General features: G+C 36.0%; 1 protein-coding gene and 1 non-coding gene across 7 annotated transcripts in view; one reads left to right on the top strand and one right to left on the bottom strand.

Moving 5' to 3' along the window:
• The window catches only part of SGCG (sarcoglycan gamma), a 141,620-nt gene that overhangs the window by 62,484 nt on the left and 60,622 nt on the right, over positions 1-18,514 (top strand). For 3 of the 6 annotated variants that reach the window (XM_038175198.2, XM_038175214.2, XM_038175195.2), the window contains one exon: positions 10,481-10,678. In XM_038175198.2, coding sequence (XP_038031126.1) covers positions 10,484-10,678 — 195 coding nt within the window. In that variant the 5' untranslated portion in view covers positions 10,481-10,483. Of the gene's footprint in view, positions 1-1,166; positions 1,215-10,480; positions 10,679-18,514 lie in introns of all 6 variants that reach the window. The other 3 variants (XM_038175207.2, XM_038175209.2, XM_038175208.2) reach the window with 2 other exon arrangements.
• Positions 410-483, bottom strand: TRNAN-GUU (transfer RNA asparagine (anticodon GUU)). The gene has a single exon. It is a non-coding gene; the product is annotated as a tRNA-Asn (tRNA).

Here is an 18,514-nt window from a genome sequence, read left to right as displayed (position 1 = left end):
GGCTCTCCTGCCCCCATCCCTGCATGTGTAGACAGCATCCCTGTGCTCTTCCCAGCCCCCATGTCCCTGGTTCCTCTGCCTGAGACAGCTTTTTCTCTTACATTGCAGTTTCTCTCTTACACTGCAGTTTGCCCAGCATGTCCTTGCAAAGCCATTCCATTTTCCTGCCTTCCCTGCATGATTTCTTGACACGGGGATGGAGAGCTGTTGTGCTCTAAGAAAAGCATCCTTCAAGAATTACTAGCTCCTCTGTCCCTGAGGACTGTTTCCCAGGGGGATCTCATCCACTAATAGAATATTTGAAGAGCTAGAGTTTGGCTCTTCTAAAAGTGAGGGTTGTGACTTTGCTGTTTGCCAGGCCCATATTCCCATATTCCTTCATATGATGACAACCAGAAAGCTTGCTGCCCGTCCCTGGGTGGGCTCGAACCACCAACCTTTCGGTTAACAGCCGAACGCGCTAACCCATTGCGCCACAGAGACATGCAAATTTGGTGCCTTTTATTTTTAATTGAATTCCACGTAGTTGTTCTTACAATTTGGTATTATAACAGTATCATTTGTTTCTCATTATGTAATCAAAAGGAGGTCTGTATCTAATATGTGTGTACCACGTTTGTTTGGATGGGAAACAGACATTCAGCTTAACTAAGGTAGCATCAGTACTGACTACATTGCAACCCAAAACTACAAAGATCTTAACTAACTGAAACCTTCCAGGACTCTGTGGCACACAGTCATTATGGTTCACCCGTTTGGATGTAGCTATGCAGACCAGAATTCACCTTACCAATCACAAATAACAGCCAGACCTACCTAGGCTCTGTTCATGGAAAATGGAGAGGCCAGGACATGATTCGTCACCTCCTCAAGGATGTGTTTAAGACAGATATGGTAAAACCTCCCACGTCTCTATAAAAGGAGGCTAGGTGACTGGTGTTGAGTCTTTAATGTGTTTTTTATCATTCAGGAAGACATTTGATGTTTTAATTACAGAAGATAGGATTATAACTGCTTCCAAGAAAGATTTTTTTATATAGTAACATTTTCTGCATTTATATTTCATTCTTATTTCCTCTCATTCACATTTTCCTTTATTCATGAGAAAAAGGAATGAAAAAGGGAGGGTTGATCTTCCTCTTGTGATTCATTCTATTATTTTGCAGGCACTGCTGAGGTGCACTCAGGAAGTACTATCAGCTAAAATTATAAATGTGAGTGAATTGCTGTGTTTTACTTTTGGGCCTCAGTTTGTGGTATGTCTCCACTATGAAGGAAATATCTCCACTATGCTTTACACTTCCCTTCCCAGCATGAGCAGCGGGAGTTGCCTTTTCCTCTTATCCTGTATGCTGTGCAACACTCTGCTCTCATTGTACTTCCTTATTTTTTCAGCAGAATTCTTAGTTAGCAATTTGTCTTTTCATTCCTTTCTTCTTGATTTGTTCACCATTTGAGTAGTAGATATAGAAAAGAGATTTGGAAAGGGATGGCAGTGCACCAAGTGAGGGGGTGAAGGATGAATGAAAGTTACGGCATTGAAATTGACAGTCTTTATGTGCTTGCCACAATTAGCATTTGGATGGCTTCTGAACCTATTTGTATATGATTGCCCTAGGCTGGAAGATCTGAAAGCAATTTCAAGTTTGGGAGTTCCCTGAAATTCACCTTCAGTTAAACTGTTGCTGTATCCTGAGCTAAATAACTTTTTAGGATCTAGGCTTGACTATTATCCTGAATTTGTCTCCCACTGTCTCAGTGGACTATATTAATTACCTTGGTTTTCTCACATATTGGGCAAATACTTTAGGACAAGAATTCTTAATTTCTGTTTTCTAAAATTTGCCCCACTGATGACATCTAGCTTGATGTTCTTTTGAATGGTTGTCCAATAAACAATATTTCCCTAAAATATTACTAAAAGTATTCATGGAGTACCAAACAGGTTGCAAAATTCCTGGAAGCTGCACAGGTGGCAGATTCCTGCTGAAGAGACAGTGCCAGTGTATAAGCATGTTCTGTTGTTGGGAACAACACTACTGAAACTGGAGTATCACCACAATGATTCTGCATGCTTAGCTGTTACTTTGAGCTGGAATGTCTTAATCTTCTTCCATGTCAATTTGCAAGACAGTAGAAGCATCTTAAATTAAAATAATACTCTATTAGGAGTGGAGGAAGAAAGAGGAGGGTGTGGAGGAAGTTCTGCATATGGTGTTTTAGCTGACCTGTCCATTTTTTTAACTTCTTAATGTCCTAGACAGGTTGCAAGTAGAGTCATCATTCACAGAAACAAGTTCCTTCCATACAAAACAAAGGCAATTCTGGCCTATCATCAATTATGTTAGTTAAACCAAGCAGCATCTTGGCATAGACAACAAACTTCATGATTACAGTCCTGAAGTGGGGGGAGGATTAGGAGAGTGAAATCATGTTAAAGAAGATTTTAGTTGGTATATTAAACTGGAAATCAGCACCTTACCATTTATATATATGTTAGTAACATTAAAGTAGAATGAAACTTTCAGCAGATCTAGGAAATGCAGTATATTTTTGTGCTAGAGGCAGAACATCTCATTAAGCATAGAATCTTAGTTAAGTGAATCGGAATAAAATATTTCTCTCTGACTACAACAGAACCACATTTTAAACTCTGATCCATATAGATGGTTAATGTATCTTTTCTCCTTCCTTTCTTACCAAATCCAACTACTAAGGCCAGCTGTCAGATCTGTTGGAGACATATATCTAGAATTTTCACAAAGATGTAAAAGAGTAGCACATTTCTTCACTCTGAATGCAGCTATAGCACCAGTAATTCCTGCACTTTATGCAAGTCTGTATCAAAAGTAGTTGCACCTGCTATTCAGCAAGTAAGTTGGATGCAAGTTACATAGCTTTAGTGATAATTTATACCTAGTATCAATATTTAGGAAACCTGTAGTAGATCAGAAACAATATGAGAAAAAAACTACTTTGTCTTTTACTTCTATGTGTAAATGTCATAGTTAGGTCCAATATACAGTTTTCAATCCCATCAATGACTGTTTTCAGGAGCAGTTTCTCAAGAAGCAGAGTCATTTCCTGACTTAATTCTGATCCATGGACAAGATTTTTTTCTTGTTAAGGACTATATTTTAACACTGGCCACACTGATGTTGGAGCAAATAATTTTGATGGAGCAGCCACAGCCGAAGAATCTTAGTCATTGTTCCTAACTTTAAAAAGGGATGCTACATAAAGCAACTTGTTAAAAAGAAAGAAAATTTTACATGGTGACTATTTCAAAGTATTGTATTAGATGCTCAAGGTAAATACATACTTAAGACATTGGAAGGACCTAGAAGAAGGTAAACCAGCAGAGCTAAAAATCAGGACAAGAGGAGTTACTAGATGTAGGAAGTTACTCATAATAATATGTTAGTTGTATCAAATGAGGAAAACAAGGATCAAACAAGGACCCGGTGTGCATTAAAAGGAGCCTGGCCAGCAGGTCAAGGGAGGTGATCTTCCCCCTCTACTCTGCCCTGGTCAGGCCTTACCTGGAGTACTGTGTCTAGTTCTGGGCTCACCAGTACAAAAAATACAGGAATCTCCTGGAAAGAGTCCAGCAGAGACCACAGAGATGATACAGAGCCTGGAGCATCTTCCTATGAGGAAAGGATGAGATACCTGGTTCTCAAGTTCAGCCTTGAGAAGACTGAGAGGGGATCTCATCAATGTTTACAAACATCTTAAGTGTGGGAGACAGAGGTATTGGGCCAACCTCTTTTCAGTGGTTTGTGGGGACAGGACAAGGGGCAATGGCCACAAGATAGAGCACAAGAAGTTCCGCACCAACATGTGAAGGAACTTCTTCATGGTGAGGGTGACGGAGCACTGGGACAGGCTGCCCAGGGAAGTTGTGGAGTCTCCTTCTCTGTAGATATTCAAGGCCTGTCTGGACGCCTACCTGGGCAGCCTGCTCTAGGGAACCTGCTTTGGCAGGGGGTTGGACCCGATGATCTCTTGAGGTCCCTTCCAACCCCTACAATTCTGGGATTCAGTGATTCTGTGAAAACTCCAGCAGGTTAAATGTAAAAGAACAGTAAAGGAGTCCTGTTTGGACTTGGTCCTGTTTGTATTCTAGAACCTGGAAAAAAAAATAAAAATCTAGTTTTCAGTTGCATCTGTCTGGTAGTTTTGCTTGTTTAGTCATTTAATTCTAAAGGAAGTATCATGAATACTGTAAATGAGATTGAAAAGTACAGACGTTAGACAAATAATAATTTCTAATATAGCACTTCAACCTATGCTGTGACTACCTTTCAGCTATTACAGTAGTACTTAAAATGTGCAAAGCTGTTAATTGTGACCATCTTGTGGTTATTATGTAAATTTGCACTGTGGGGTATGCAAATAGTTAATGAGGTCATATGAATTTCTCTGCTGGTTTCAACAAATTGCACTGCAGGGATTCATCTCTTTTTAGCTGATGTTACTAGTTTACAATTCAATCTGTAATATACTATATAATATGCAAATCTAAGCAAAGCAGAGTTGGACAAGATTGAATATATGATATTGGAATGATGGAGAGTTGAATTAGAAAATTTTCATCTTGTCATGAGAGTTTGAGTTTTCCCTGCCTTTCTGAATTTAACTTGAAAGTTTTCCATATGGATTCCACGAGTTCTTGATCCTTCCTATTTTCTTTGAACAACAGGTTTGCGTCAACTGTTTTTCCTCTGGTAGAAAAATACTACAGCAGCATTTATTTCCTATTGCTTAGTCAGTGGACTGCTTCTGTCTCCAGCAAAGACAAAAGGTCTCTAAATAGGTTGCCTTTTATTGCCTGCCTGAATGCCACCAAATTGTGAAGTCAGAGTCTTAATGTACTTCTGATGTTCATACTATATAATAACAACCTTCTAGCTTGATGCATTATATGAAAACATTAATGAAGATAATGTTCCATGAAGACACTATATGCAGACTGTATAAGTAGTTCTCACTTGTCTGAGTTGACAGGTGGTTTTATTTCAGCTTACTGTTCATTTATAATGACAAAAGAATTCAGGGAAGGTTAAAATGATTCAAATGGTGTTTCTACTGATCTGTTTTAGTTTAGCGCTCTATCACCTCTTTCATCCCCACACGTACTCTGAATTTTCTTGCATGTGAATGAATATGCTTCAGGTAAAAACTGAAGAGTAGAAGTACTGATGACTGAAGTTCCTTTTCAAAAGAATCTATATAACATGAGCATCAGTGGTGCAAATTTCTTCATGACACTTCACCATTTCTTCTTAACTCTGACTTAAAAGAGTATCTCAAGTGCTTTTTATCTCTTTGCTGAAAGCCCCAGTACAGTTAGAAACAGTCCAAAGATAGAAAATGCTAATAATTGTATAATTATTAATTGAATTACAGTTGTTTATATTATTAACCAATTAAAATTTGCTTTCTGTTTATTTTTATGAGTTGCTTCATGACAGTATGATAAAGTACTACAGTAATACAGATTTGAACTAAATATTAAGGAGAACTTTGTTCAAGAAAACAGCAGCCATTTGTAAATAAAAACAGTGAAAACGCATTTATATATATTTTTTTAGTTGAAATAAAAACCCCTGTGATTTCTTATTTTAATTGAAACAGTATTTTAGCTTCAATAATCATTACACATAATTCCTGAAAATAATAGGATTAACAAGTTTCTACTCATGCTTGCTTTCCCAAGCAGGCTTACAGATGAGTTTGTAAATTCCTTCTTCAAAAGGCAGCTGTCATAACTGAATATTCCAGATCTGTCAGAATATCTTCTTGAACTTGAGGTCCAAACTAACCTGAAACCAATGGTAGCATTAGTGATGGACAGGCTTTCAGTATCTAGGAATTAATGTGAAAAAATCCCGGACCGCAGAATCATGTAAACACAGAGGTCCATTTGCAAATCTTCCTTGAAAAATGTGTGGAATAGGTCCAAGGAAATGTTCTTTTATGGCTACACATCTTCGGAGGGCACCTTTAGTAGCACATTGTAAAGAATATATAGATGTTTCATCTGCAGCTCATACACATATTCCCGCAGGCATGAATGTTGTGCATTACATGCAGCACTTTTAAGTAACCTCTGAAAACATGAGAAAATCTCACACAGTCAGAATATCAGCAATGTCCAGGTTAGCAACATTTTATATCTATCATTTAAAATCTATGACAAATCTTTTGGCAGTTAATTACCATTCATTATCTGTTTTAAATCAGCAAATGGATAAGAAGTAATCACATAAAAATGGGTTCCAGTAAAACAGGGGAAAGTATTGGAAAATACTTCCAAATAGTAACCTATCACTGTAGAGCTAGGTCCCATGAATTATTTCTGCATATACAAAAATCCGTAACAAGTATGCAAATATTTGACTGTAATCCTATTTAACTTCTGTTCAGGTGGGCCCAAGTGTAGGAACACCGAGAAATTCCACTTCCCATTAAACAGAAGACTGACATTATTATGCTAATGTCATCTGACATGATCCAAATAATTCATACTTCCATCACCCATTTGAATTATGTCAGAATTTTCATTTTGAAACTGAATTACCATTTTATCAGCGATATAGGTTGCCAAGACCACTTTACTCTGTAGTTCATCACAATGTGCTGCTTCCTTGTAGAAGAGTATAAAAGATAATAGTTAACAAAGTCATTGTTCATTTTTTAAACTGCGTGATTCTCCAACTGACTTGTGTACACTCAAGTGTCTAAGTCACCATTTCTTTCTAGGTGTCTGTTTGGTGTACTCCTGCACAACTGGTGTTCAGTTTCATGGTTATTCCATTTAAAAATCACATTCTTCATCATAGTACTAAATACCTATTGTTTACCTTCTAAGAGTCTTGAATTTTGTCGGACTTCACCAACCAACTATAAGATATCCTTGTCTAAGGCTTTTCCTTTCAGCCCAGATTTGTAAAACAGCACTGAGCTATAAAAAAATTTCTCTCTGATTTCTCCATGCAGGTCTAAGAGTATTCTCCTACGTAATTTCAGCTCTGGAAAGTATAAATTGGTAATATCATCATTCATCACAAAAACCCAAATCTGTTGATCCAAAAAAAAAAAAAAAAAAAAGTCCAACGGTATTAATTCCTAAAGGGTTTCAGTTTCAATTGCTTGGTACTAATTCTTTTAGAAATCATGAAATATTATATTAACTAGAAAAGTTGTATATTTTTCAAAGCAGGCAGTTGTCTAGGCCTGCATTAACCATTTGCTGGGACCAAAGCAATTTTCAGAAGTAGTAATGCTCAGGAACAACAGAACTGTTTTCTGTCAGGAAAAAATAATTTGTGGAGGGAACAGAGCTGCACTGGGAGATGTCCCCTGTAGAATTTCTGAAGGGCTGAAAGCAATCACAAAACTCATAGGTTTTTTGGTGAAATGCATAATGGATTTTAACCTTGCCTCATTAAACAGCAGTACATAATACATTATGTATAACCCACACACACACTCACACAATAAACATTTTACAACAGAGTAAAAACAGAGCAGAAGAAAACAGGAATCGAAGGAATCCTATCTTCTTGTTAAATTACATGCTTCTGGAAATCATTCCGGTTGGAATTAATCTGACCAAATACTTATGTCTAAAGCATGTAGGTGTGTACATATAAATAAATAAGTCATTCCAGGCTCTTTATTTCTCCTTTTATGGAGAGAAGTTAACCATGTTTAAGGTGCAGTTCATTGGAGGTGTGAAATACACATCCAAAGTTAGATAAATAATTCCCAGCAGGGGTGAATTTATTTCCATTGATCATAAAAGGAGTACAAGTTGACTGGCTCAGATATTGAAAGCTAAATTACTGATCTCTAACATGGTGAGATGAATCTCAACCTCAGAGACCACTGTGGTGAGACTGGTATAAGAATGTGAAGAGCCAAGAATTAATTTATTCATTATCCAATTGTGTTTTTGCTGAGAAATTTATCTTGAGGGTGTAACGGACAGCAACACTAGAAACAGGAAAAGCATAGATGTCATACCTAGAGATTTGTTGTTGAAAGCTCAGCTAACTTCATGGGATTTTGCAGTTTCTAAAGAATGACACATTTTCTCACAGCCCCATTGAAATAACCCTCTAAGTATTCTTAGAAGCAGATTTTATTTTTTTTCTCCTCAAAAAATAGGCAGTCTGTCTTGTGAAAGGGGCTTACATTACTACAGAAATTTCTGTAGCTGTCATCTGTCTTGTTTCTTGTTATACCGGCATTTACCACATATGTGTGCTAAAGGAAGCAAAAGCAACTCAGAGGACGTTAGGATATCCCCGTGTTAGGATATTTATATTATATATAGAGATATATACTATTATATATAGGGATATATCCTGTGTTAGGATATTTACATTATATATATGTATATATGTATATATGTTAGGATAGGACTTTTGCAGGGTACTATAATCTGAGCAAAAAACATGCCGCTTATTTCTCCAAATAAATGTCACCAGATTACAGTTAAACACATCTTGTCCTCTAAGTTACAGTTTTCAGGAGAGAACTGCCTGAAAGTAAGGATAGAGGTTTTTCTAAGTATTTTATGTAGTCTGTCATATGTATAAATGTCCCAATTTGTTTTACTTGGCAGAGCATGGTAAAGTAAGCTTAACATAGAAGGCTACCTCAGTGTTAATGACTTGGTTTGTTATACAATGATTAGTGGGACAACAGTAAAAAAAAAAAAAAAAAAAAAGGAACTCATATATGAACAGGATCCTATTACCAGTACTGGTAGCTTTAAGCAAGTGTAGTTCACTTGGTAAATATTAATTACCATCCTGTAAGTCTACAGTGTTTTGCAGTAATGTTAAACAAAGTTATTTCAGAATCTGTGATTGTCCACTGATCATTATACAACTTTCAGTAGTTTCTGCAAAGTAAGCATTTTTCTGCACAGTATCATAAGCAACTGTGACTGATAGCAGCAACAACAAATTAATGAGAATATTATACTATAAAGGCAGTAACAGTTACATTATGAAGTTCTGATGATAAGTCTCATTTTTAATATGGATAAACAACAAATCATAATTTTGAAATATTTTTGAAGGAAATGCAGAAAAAAGATGAACAAAGCACGTGTACAGAGATTGCATAAACTTATGTTTAGTTGTAAACTCATGTTTTGTTGGCTTATAGCTTGATAGGAAGCTATATAAACTAAAGATAATGTATTTCTAAATATGAGGGTCAGTATTGGGAGCCACAGGCTTGTTACAGACACAGGATGCCTCTGCAGGAGACTACAACGGAGCTTCTTTAATGACAGAGTAATTCAGCAGCTGTGCAAGGATGCAATTTGATCACATTTTGAAAAGTGTGTGTGCAGAGCACAGTGATCTAATTCCCAGGAATAAGTTCAGAATTGAGAATAGACCTGGTGTGGAACCTGTCTAAAGGCACTTGCATCTGGAAACATTACATTGTAGTAAAGTTGACCCATTTTTGGATGTAAGATGCCTGTGAATATTCCTGGCTCATAGGAAATACCTGAACTTACAGTCCCTATTTTCATTTTGAAATCCATGGTTGTTTGTTTGCTTTTTCATTTTATAGCAGTGGAAATGGGACAGATGTTACCCACTGCTGTTCTTGATAAGCAGCTTCAGCTGCTGAGGTTTTATTCTCATGTCTGAAATGTAAGCTTTAATGAATGTTTTGAATTGTTGGTGATCTCTGTGCTGTAAAGGTGGAAATTAGTGGATATCTTTATGGTTTAAGGAAGCATTGTCTGGTAAGATTTCTTTAAATTCAAAAACTGCTTCTTTGTAATTTAAAGTCGTACAAACTAAATAAAAGTATATAATGTTTTCACTGTTAATATGTCTTTGTGAACATCTAATAATTTAAGAAATCATTATTTCCTTTACATTATTAAGAACTATTTTTTTTTCTTTACATATAGATTCTGAAGCTTAATATATTTTGTCATTCCAGTGTTACACAGTTAAGTTTTGCAACACAAAGAAACCGCATTTTTTTACTGAATTGAGGAAAGATTATGTAGAAGTGTTTTAAACCTGTACTTGCAAAGCACTTCTAACACATCTAACAGTATTTTTACAGTCCAATAATTTTGTTCTGTGAGCTGCAGATATAATCCTATTAAATATTTTGTGAAGGGAGATTCAGAATGTTATGAAAAATTGGAGAATACTGTTACCATTCTATATAGAATAACTTTGAGCCTCCTAAAAATAGTTATTAATACATTTCACATATTGAACGTATATTACATTGTGCCAAAAAGTAAGATGTAATTGTAATTTTAATGAGAGCAGATGAAAATACTTTCCAGCTAAAACTTTGTAACAGTTTCTGGTTTCTAGTAAGTTGCTATTGTAACTATGTCTTCATATTTTCCTTGTTTTTTATATACATAATTTAACTCAAGTAACTAAGCAGTCTCTTTTTTTTTTTTCTTACACAGCAGATGGTACGTGAACAATACACTACAACAACACCAGGCACTAGCCTAGAGAGGCCAAAGAATGAGTACGTCTACAAAATTGGAATTTATGGATGGAGAAAGCGTTGCCTCTACCTGTTTGTTCTTCTACTGCTAATCATCCTAGTTGTGAATTTTTCTTTGACAATTTGGATTCTTAAAGTGATGTGGTTTTCTCCAGTAAGTGTCCTTTTAAATTTTCCATTCTTTACATATTCTCTTTTCCTGCCTCACCATTTCCTTTATTTCATATGTACCTCAGCTTTTCTGTTTTTTATTAATTGTAATTTGTACTTGGGTTGACATATATGTATGTGTGGTTTATCTTTGAACATATCTATTGATCTGTAATTTCTTTATTAGCATTAATTTTCAAAATATTGAGGTTGTTGATACCTTTTATTGAAGTGAGTTCTAACTACTGTGAAGAGAATGTATTTTATTGTTCTATTGTAGTGTGTTTAGTTTATATTTTATAAATATGTGCTGTCATTTTCTCTTATACACTAGAATCGACTAGTGTTAAAAGATTGCTCTCAGGTGCTGTTTTTTTTCTTAGTTTAATTCTCTTGTTTATCAGCATCTAAAATTTAACAATTTATTTGACCAATTAATTAAAGCTCAGAGGTAATTATTATTACTTCATGCCTGAGGCTAAACAGATGTATTATTCAGGAAAAAAATGTAATAACTTTCCACTGCCATATGTGTTTTAATATTTATAATGCAATTTTGTGTGTAGTAGATTAAGGGGTAACTTACAGAAATCTGCAAGATATAGCTTTAGTCAGAATGCAATAAAATGCATCAGTGAATATCAAAGAGCTAATTTGTCCCTAATAAGCAGCTGTGATATAGAGATGATATGAGTAAACTAGTTACAAGAAAAACAATAATAGTTAATTCCTACAGCTCTGCCCTGCTATTGAAGAAAATTGCCACGATCTATCATTGTTACACCTCTGTCACTAAATGGAGGGTATTAGAACTTCACAGAAGCATTTCTATACTTTGCATTCTCTTACTATAAAGAAAATAGGTTAATTTTAAGTGCTACTTGCTAATATGTACTGCTGCTTGAATTTCCATCAAGTTTCTTCCCCCACATAATTTCTTTTCAACAGCGTTACTGCCATAGAGATTACAGTGTGGAACATCTTAGATCACATATAATTTTTCTGTTATGCAGTTCACATGAAAGATGAGCACTTAGTGTCTGCATATCATGAATCACAGGAAATATGAATAATTGTTAAAATAGTTTTCTGTGTGGCTGATATTTTTAAGCAGTTTTTAAATCTGTTTCTGTTGGCTTGGTTTCTCTGTATGAAACTGGGTGTTTCTTCTCTAACATCAGTCAGGACTAACAGAATAGTATCAGAAACTCCACTTTCAGGAACCACTGTCTCCTACTAGGTGTCTGTGAAGAAGGCACTAAATGGGTCAAACTGCTGAAGCACAACATCCTTATGCCATTGCAACAAGAGCGGTTTAATAACAACTCAAGTACTGCAGGCTTATACTCTTCTGATGGATGGACTGTGCATGCCATGGCTATAAGGATTTTCTTAATTCTCTGTTAAAAAATCTGTATTCCTGACATACTCTGACAGTGAAATAGTGACTTAACTGCAATGCTGTCCTCTATAGGGGTTAATTCTAGGGAACTACCAAACTCAGTTCTAGAACAAGAGTAAGAGCTGGGCAAAGTACAGGTGTGTGTCACAATTCTTGGCAAAAGTATGTACAACACCATTAAGAAATGGAAAATTGTTTTAGTATCTTGTCAAGATAAGAAGCAACTCAGATGATACCAGAAATAACATCCAGAGAAGTGCTGTTAGCCTCTAAGAAAAGTCCAAGAAAGACTGTAGGGTATACTAAGAGTATAGAACATAATAGGTAGCATAACTTGAACAAGCATACATGTATTGCTTGTTCAAGTCTGGAAGTATAATCGAAGCATCACAGTCCTTTCCTGTGTCTAAGGAAATACCGTTTGTAAAGAGTGAAGGTAACAGTCATAGAAGTCACTAATGCTATGATCACATGATTTTCCTGATGAAATTAAGCTTTTATGCCTCCAATTTTTGGTTAACCATTAGAAAAAGAAGGGTAGCAGTATATTTTCAGAAACTGTTTTTTATCGTTCTTGAGTTCTACCCACAAATGGTATTTGCTATCTAAGAAATAATTTGATTAATATATACCCAATACTTACCCAACTAAACATTCTCATTATTGGGAAGAGGTTAAAAGTAATTGTGAAATATCCTATGCAGTCATCAGTTATTTGGCAAATATTAGTCTGTTAGCTGTGATGATACTTTTTATATTTATTATGTATTCCAGGTATACTGTGTAGACATTATACTACTTATTATGCTTAATTATAATAATAGATACTTTGTTTTTAACATATACTTAAAGAAGTATTCCGTCCTAGTTTTAAAAAATACATTTAAATGTCATCTCTGTTAAAAATATCAGATTAATACCAAACAAAATTTTAACTGTTTCTCTGTAAAATAATATCAGGAACAAGCTGTATTATTCTTTCTAAGGTTGATAAACATATTTAGAAGAGAAAAAAAAAACCACATACATGAGGAGTATTTAAAAAGGTATTTTACTAATATACTTTAGAATATACAAACATCATATGATCATACATTATCCCCGTTAATAGATATAGATACAGATAAAAATAATAATGGAACTCTGAACAGAGTTTGCATTGGCTTTGGCAATGTAGAGTTCTATGGCAAAACAGAGTTCTATGGCTTTGGCATAGAATTAATTCATGGATACATCTTTTGTCTCAACGCCCCCCCAGAAAACAGACAGTGTGATAAATACTAGCAAACAAGCTAAGCTGATAAAGGAGAACACGGACCAGACATAGACATGCTGCAAGATGAATAGATTTTAATCTTCTTGTAGAAATTTAGAAGGATGATGAAAGACAGAGACTTTTCTGAACTCCATTGTTTGAGAGGCCTTCAGAATTTAATAAGCATCACTACGCTGAACAGAATTTCATTCAATTTCATAAAAACTAGGCTAAAAGGGAACAACGTGAACATAGAATGTATTCCTTTTCTCATAGTGCTCCAATTCCATAGTATATGAGTATCTCCAGGTTGTGCAGATTGATTTATGAGTATCAGATATGGTTTACTCTTTTTTTCATTTTCTCTCCCAGAGTTTGGGGGAACAGGGTCTCAAGTAATTTAGGGAGATGAGGGAAGTAAGCTATGAATTCTTTATATTCATCTGCTTTAGAGAAGACAGGATTAAGTATTTATGCCTTGAGCTTGGTGAATAAGGTGAAATAGAACAATTTAAAAACTGGAACTGCATGAAAATTAGAAAGTTGTAAAAAACTGCAGGTGGTTGTTGTTTTGTTGGTGGTGTTGGTGGTGTTTTCCCATGGTCATAACATATCAAAATTGCTCATGAAACGGAAATTCCAGATTTCATTTTTTATGTATTGAGGCTTTCTGAGAACTAAAGGGGACTGATAGTCCTAAGAGTTTAAAAACTAAGAATCCTAAGGAATTTGGGGCTGCAACAGGACCAGGATGTCAGAAGATGTGAGTGATTCTGAGGGGTCTGATAGTTCTGAAAAGGGGGACTTAAACATCCCTGACAGCTCCTGAAAGGACGAATATGGCAGGATAGAAGCAGTCAAGGTTTCTTGATGGTAACTGGAATAACTGATGATTATGGATACTGGATGGGCCAACTAGAGGCAACACACAGTAGGAGCTGATACTGATGAACAAAGTAGATCTAGGGAAGTGTGGTAATCAATGGCAGTATTTGTGAAATAGTGGAATTCAAGATCTTGAAGGGAGTGAGGAAGGAGAGTAGCAGAGTACAGACGCTGGACTTCAGTGGTGCAGATTTGGTTTATTCCATGTGGGAGACAGAATCCCAAGGGAGGCAGATCTGAAGGATGAAGTTACTCAGGAAAACTTACTGATGTTTAAGGACAACATCCTTCAAATGCAGAAATGATCTGTCCTGAAATTCAGGAAGATTAAGTAGTCAGGCTTAGGTAGACAGTGTACTCATGATGGAGCTCCAATGCAAAAAGCAATATAGAATAGTTGGAAGCAGGGACAGGCTTCCAAGAAGAAATTTAGAAACATTGACTGGGCAAGCAAATGTATCAGGCTTCATGTGTCAGCAAAGCCAAAGCTCCGATTTGTTTGAGACTTTCAGGGATCATCAAGGGCTTGTTCTGTTGCATTAGTAGTACAAGAACAAGGAAAATGTGTGTCCATTACCAAACGGGACAGGTAAGTTAATAACAGCAGACGCAGACAAGGCTGAGGTGCTCATTATTTTCTTTGCTTCTGTCTTCACCAGCAAGTTCTCCCAGGCCTCTGCTTAGAGAAAGGAGAACTACTAGCAGTGCATGAGGGCAGAATCAGAGATTGTTTGAAAGACCTCAGCCTACATAACCTTATGGGACCAGCTCATCTGTCTCCATGGGTGCAGAGAGAACTGTCTGATGGCCTTACAAACTCATGTTTGAAATTTTATGGAGACTGCAGAGATCCCTGATAACTGGAAGAAGACAAGTGTTGCTTGTCTCCCCATCCACTCTCCCCCCCGCCCCCTCCCCCCAAAAAAAAAAAGTCCAATGAACAGCCTAGGGAATTACAAGCTGCTCAATCCCACTTCAGTTCCTGTGAAAATGGTAGAGCAAGTCCTCTTGGAAGACATTTCAAGGTGCATGAAAGAGAAGAGGGTAAATGAGAACAGTAAGCATAGATTTAGTAAAGGTGGATGATGACTGACCAGTGTGATTACATCTATGATAAAACGTCCGGATTTATAGATGAGGGGAGGGTACTGTATGTCATTTACCTTGAATTTAGCAAGGCTTTCAACATTCTTACACAATATTATTGTATCCTAGTTGCCCACATGATGCGCAACCAGATGGGTTAAAAAATCGACTGGATGATCAGGCTTGGAAGATAGCCTGTACATGTAGTTCTGCCTCCCTTGGGGTTTCCGGGCAGCAACAAAGCCAACAGATCCTGTGTGAGCAGGGTCAGAGCCAGAGACTGAGGGAAATGATTATCCCCCCTTTACTCAGCACTCATTAAAGCACACGTACAACACTGCCTCCAGTTTTGAGCCCCCCAGTAGAAGAGTAATATTGACAAAATGCAGATTAATTTTTGTTTTTTAGAAGTTTTATCTTGTGCTTGTCCATCTGATGTTGCCAAGAGAGAATATCATGTTGTTTTTTTTTCCTATTATACTAGTGATTTTACACAAAAAACTCATTTTTAATATATCTTATGCTTCGGAGAAACAGAAAAGAAATGCTTCATGGGAAAAATCATAGAATCATAGAATCATAGAATATCCTGAGTTGGAAGGGACCCTTAAGGATCATCAAGTCCAACTCTTGACACCGCACAGGTCTACCCAAAAGTTCAGACCATGTGACTAAGTGCACAGTCCAATCTCTTCTTAAATTCAGACAGGCTCGGTGCAGTGACCACTTCCCTGGGGAGCCCGTTCCAGTGTGCAACCACCCTCTCTGTGAAGATATGTATTAGTTACATATTAAAAATATGTATTAGTTTCCTCTTTTACTTTGTTGCTTTGTAATTGATAAAAATGATTGTGCAATTTTAAAATGATCCACTGACTCTTAGCTTATAACATTTTAATTTTAAGGCCATCACTTAATGGGCTAGGTGCTGTCATATGAGATTAAAGTTCATCCTTGTAGGTCCTATCAGATCCTAAAATACTTAACTAGGAAAATACTGAATATATTGAATATAAGAATATCCTTTACTCTCATTGTTCTTTTTCAACTCCTTACTGTGGTATAGCCTACAAAATCAGGCATCTGTCAGTCTTTCTAATTTAAACTTTTAATTTATATGGAATAATTTAATTTTTGTTGGGCTAGAGATAACACTTGATTTAACTGTCAGATGATGATGGCACTTATCTTGGAGACAGAGGCTTCTGTTGTAGCTTCTGTTCCAATTACTATTTAATGAATTTATATGAAGAAAACTAGAAAAACAAAGTAGAAAAAGAGTTTATAACATTCATAACAGGAAATGTATTATAATATGTTGAATAGAGCATGGATCTATGGAAGAAGGTATGAAAACAGATTTTCCCAAGGAAAGGAGGAATTTTAATCTGGGAGTGCAACATCCTAGTTAACTCCTGCAACTACTTGTTCTTATGTAAAAGGACATCAATACATTGCCACTCTTTATCCCTGTAGGCTTTACTCATAAGATAGTTACTTATGGGATTTTGATTGTGTTTATATTAATATTTCTAGATCTGTTGGACAAGTGAGCAGGACTTTTGAGGATCTGTAGGTTGGAATTTCATTCTTAAATTATTTTAAAATCCCAAATAATAATTGCCCAACATACCAATTCAATGCTAACACAGCTCTAGAAGGCTGCATGACTGGAAAATAACTTGGAGAAGTTGGACAGTGTTAAGCTAATCTGAATAACAATGCTTTATAGATTTGTAGCATCAGAAAGCTTTACAAAGATCAGCTGCTTAGCATGAGGCATTAACAAGAGGAATTTGGCTTCTCAGTTTGTTATGTAATTGATACGATTTAACAACTATAATCTTTTGCTTGCATGGTGGCAGATCAATACATATTTTTTGACATTTTTTATGACATTTTTTTTTCTTTTCACATTTTTACTTTTCCCATACCTTTATAGTCCTTAGATAAAGCAAGGTTCATGAGACTAAGTTCACATTTTCTCCTGAATACAACCGTCTTCAGCTTTCCTACTCTGCTGTCACATATAGAATTGGTATTCAGAACTTCACCCTTGATACTGATCCATTGTGTCTACACTATAATCAGTGAAGACTTAATTCAATTATATCATTCATGTGATGCTGCTTTACCATAATGCCAGGAACAGTTGTGTGCCAAAGAGTATTTCTGATTCTTTTTAGCAACTGATGGAGAAACACATGGTTACATGGGTTTTCACAAATGCCCAGCTATTACGGTTTCATGGAATAAGAAAGGCCAAGAGAACCCTGCTCTATTTCAGGTTGATAAGGACAGAATCATGAAACAAATGTGCTCCCCAGGATAACTAGTTGCCTTTCTCCAGACTGGAGTTTGGCATGTAGCACAGGTTTTTCTCTGCTACAAAACTTCAAGCTCAGTGCAAGTAAGAGAGGCAGAAAGGTCTTTATTACTTTAGCTGCATTGTCAGTTAAACATGACTTGAATGTGCACCCAGTCTCATGCTCTCCTGCATGTTAAACCTTACCTGTGTCTGAGTCACTAACGAGTGGAAAGTCAAGCCCAAATACTAAGCCTTAGAACAATCTGTGGATCACCTTATTATGACTGGAATTAACTTTGTATATGGAGGCCAAGCACATGATGTCCAGTCCATCAATGCATATTCTAACCATGGTTCTTCCTAAGGACAGGGCAAATTTTACATGCTCTCATATCTGCTCTTCACCTGGACATACAGACATAGGCAATGAGAATTGGGAAGGTCTCTGTACTTTTTGATTAGAGAGTGGTCTTCCAGTTTCTCTTTCATGCACACATATTGCTGGGACTGGAATAAACTGTCCAGCTACAGCAATTGTCCTGACAAATACAATGTTTTCCAAATACCATTCGCATGTATTTTCCTCTTTTGTCTCAGTTAATGACTACTCTACCCATATATATGTACCCCAAAATTTTTTTCCCTGATATACCATTTTGCTAATTTTCTTGGGTTCCTATGTGCAATTAATAATCAATGTAAATTAAGTACTAAATTTGATTTTTCATTACTTTTTGAAGTTTAATGGCATGAGAAAATGTCAAAGAGGTAACTTTATATTATTTTACTAAATAAAACATACATCTGTTCATTAGTTAGCTGACGATACCAGTCTAGATCTATGAATATCACATGCATTTAGAAATAAATTAACTTATTATATATTTAAATACTTCTTTAAGCA

This window comes from Anas platyrhynchos, chromosome 1, assembly GCF_047663525.1.
Source record: "Anas platyrhynchos isolate ZD024472 breed Pekin duck chromosome 1, IASCAAS_PekinDuck_T2T, whole genome shotgun sequence".
In the NCBI taxonomy this organism is placed as follows: domain Eukaryota; kingdom Metazoa; phylum Chordata; class Aves; order Anseriformes; family Anatidae; genus Anas; species Anas platyrhynchos.
Note: the sequence above shows the minus strand (reverse complement) of the source record. Positions and strands in the feature narration are given on the sequence as shown.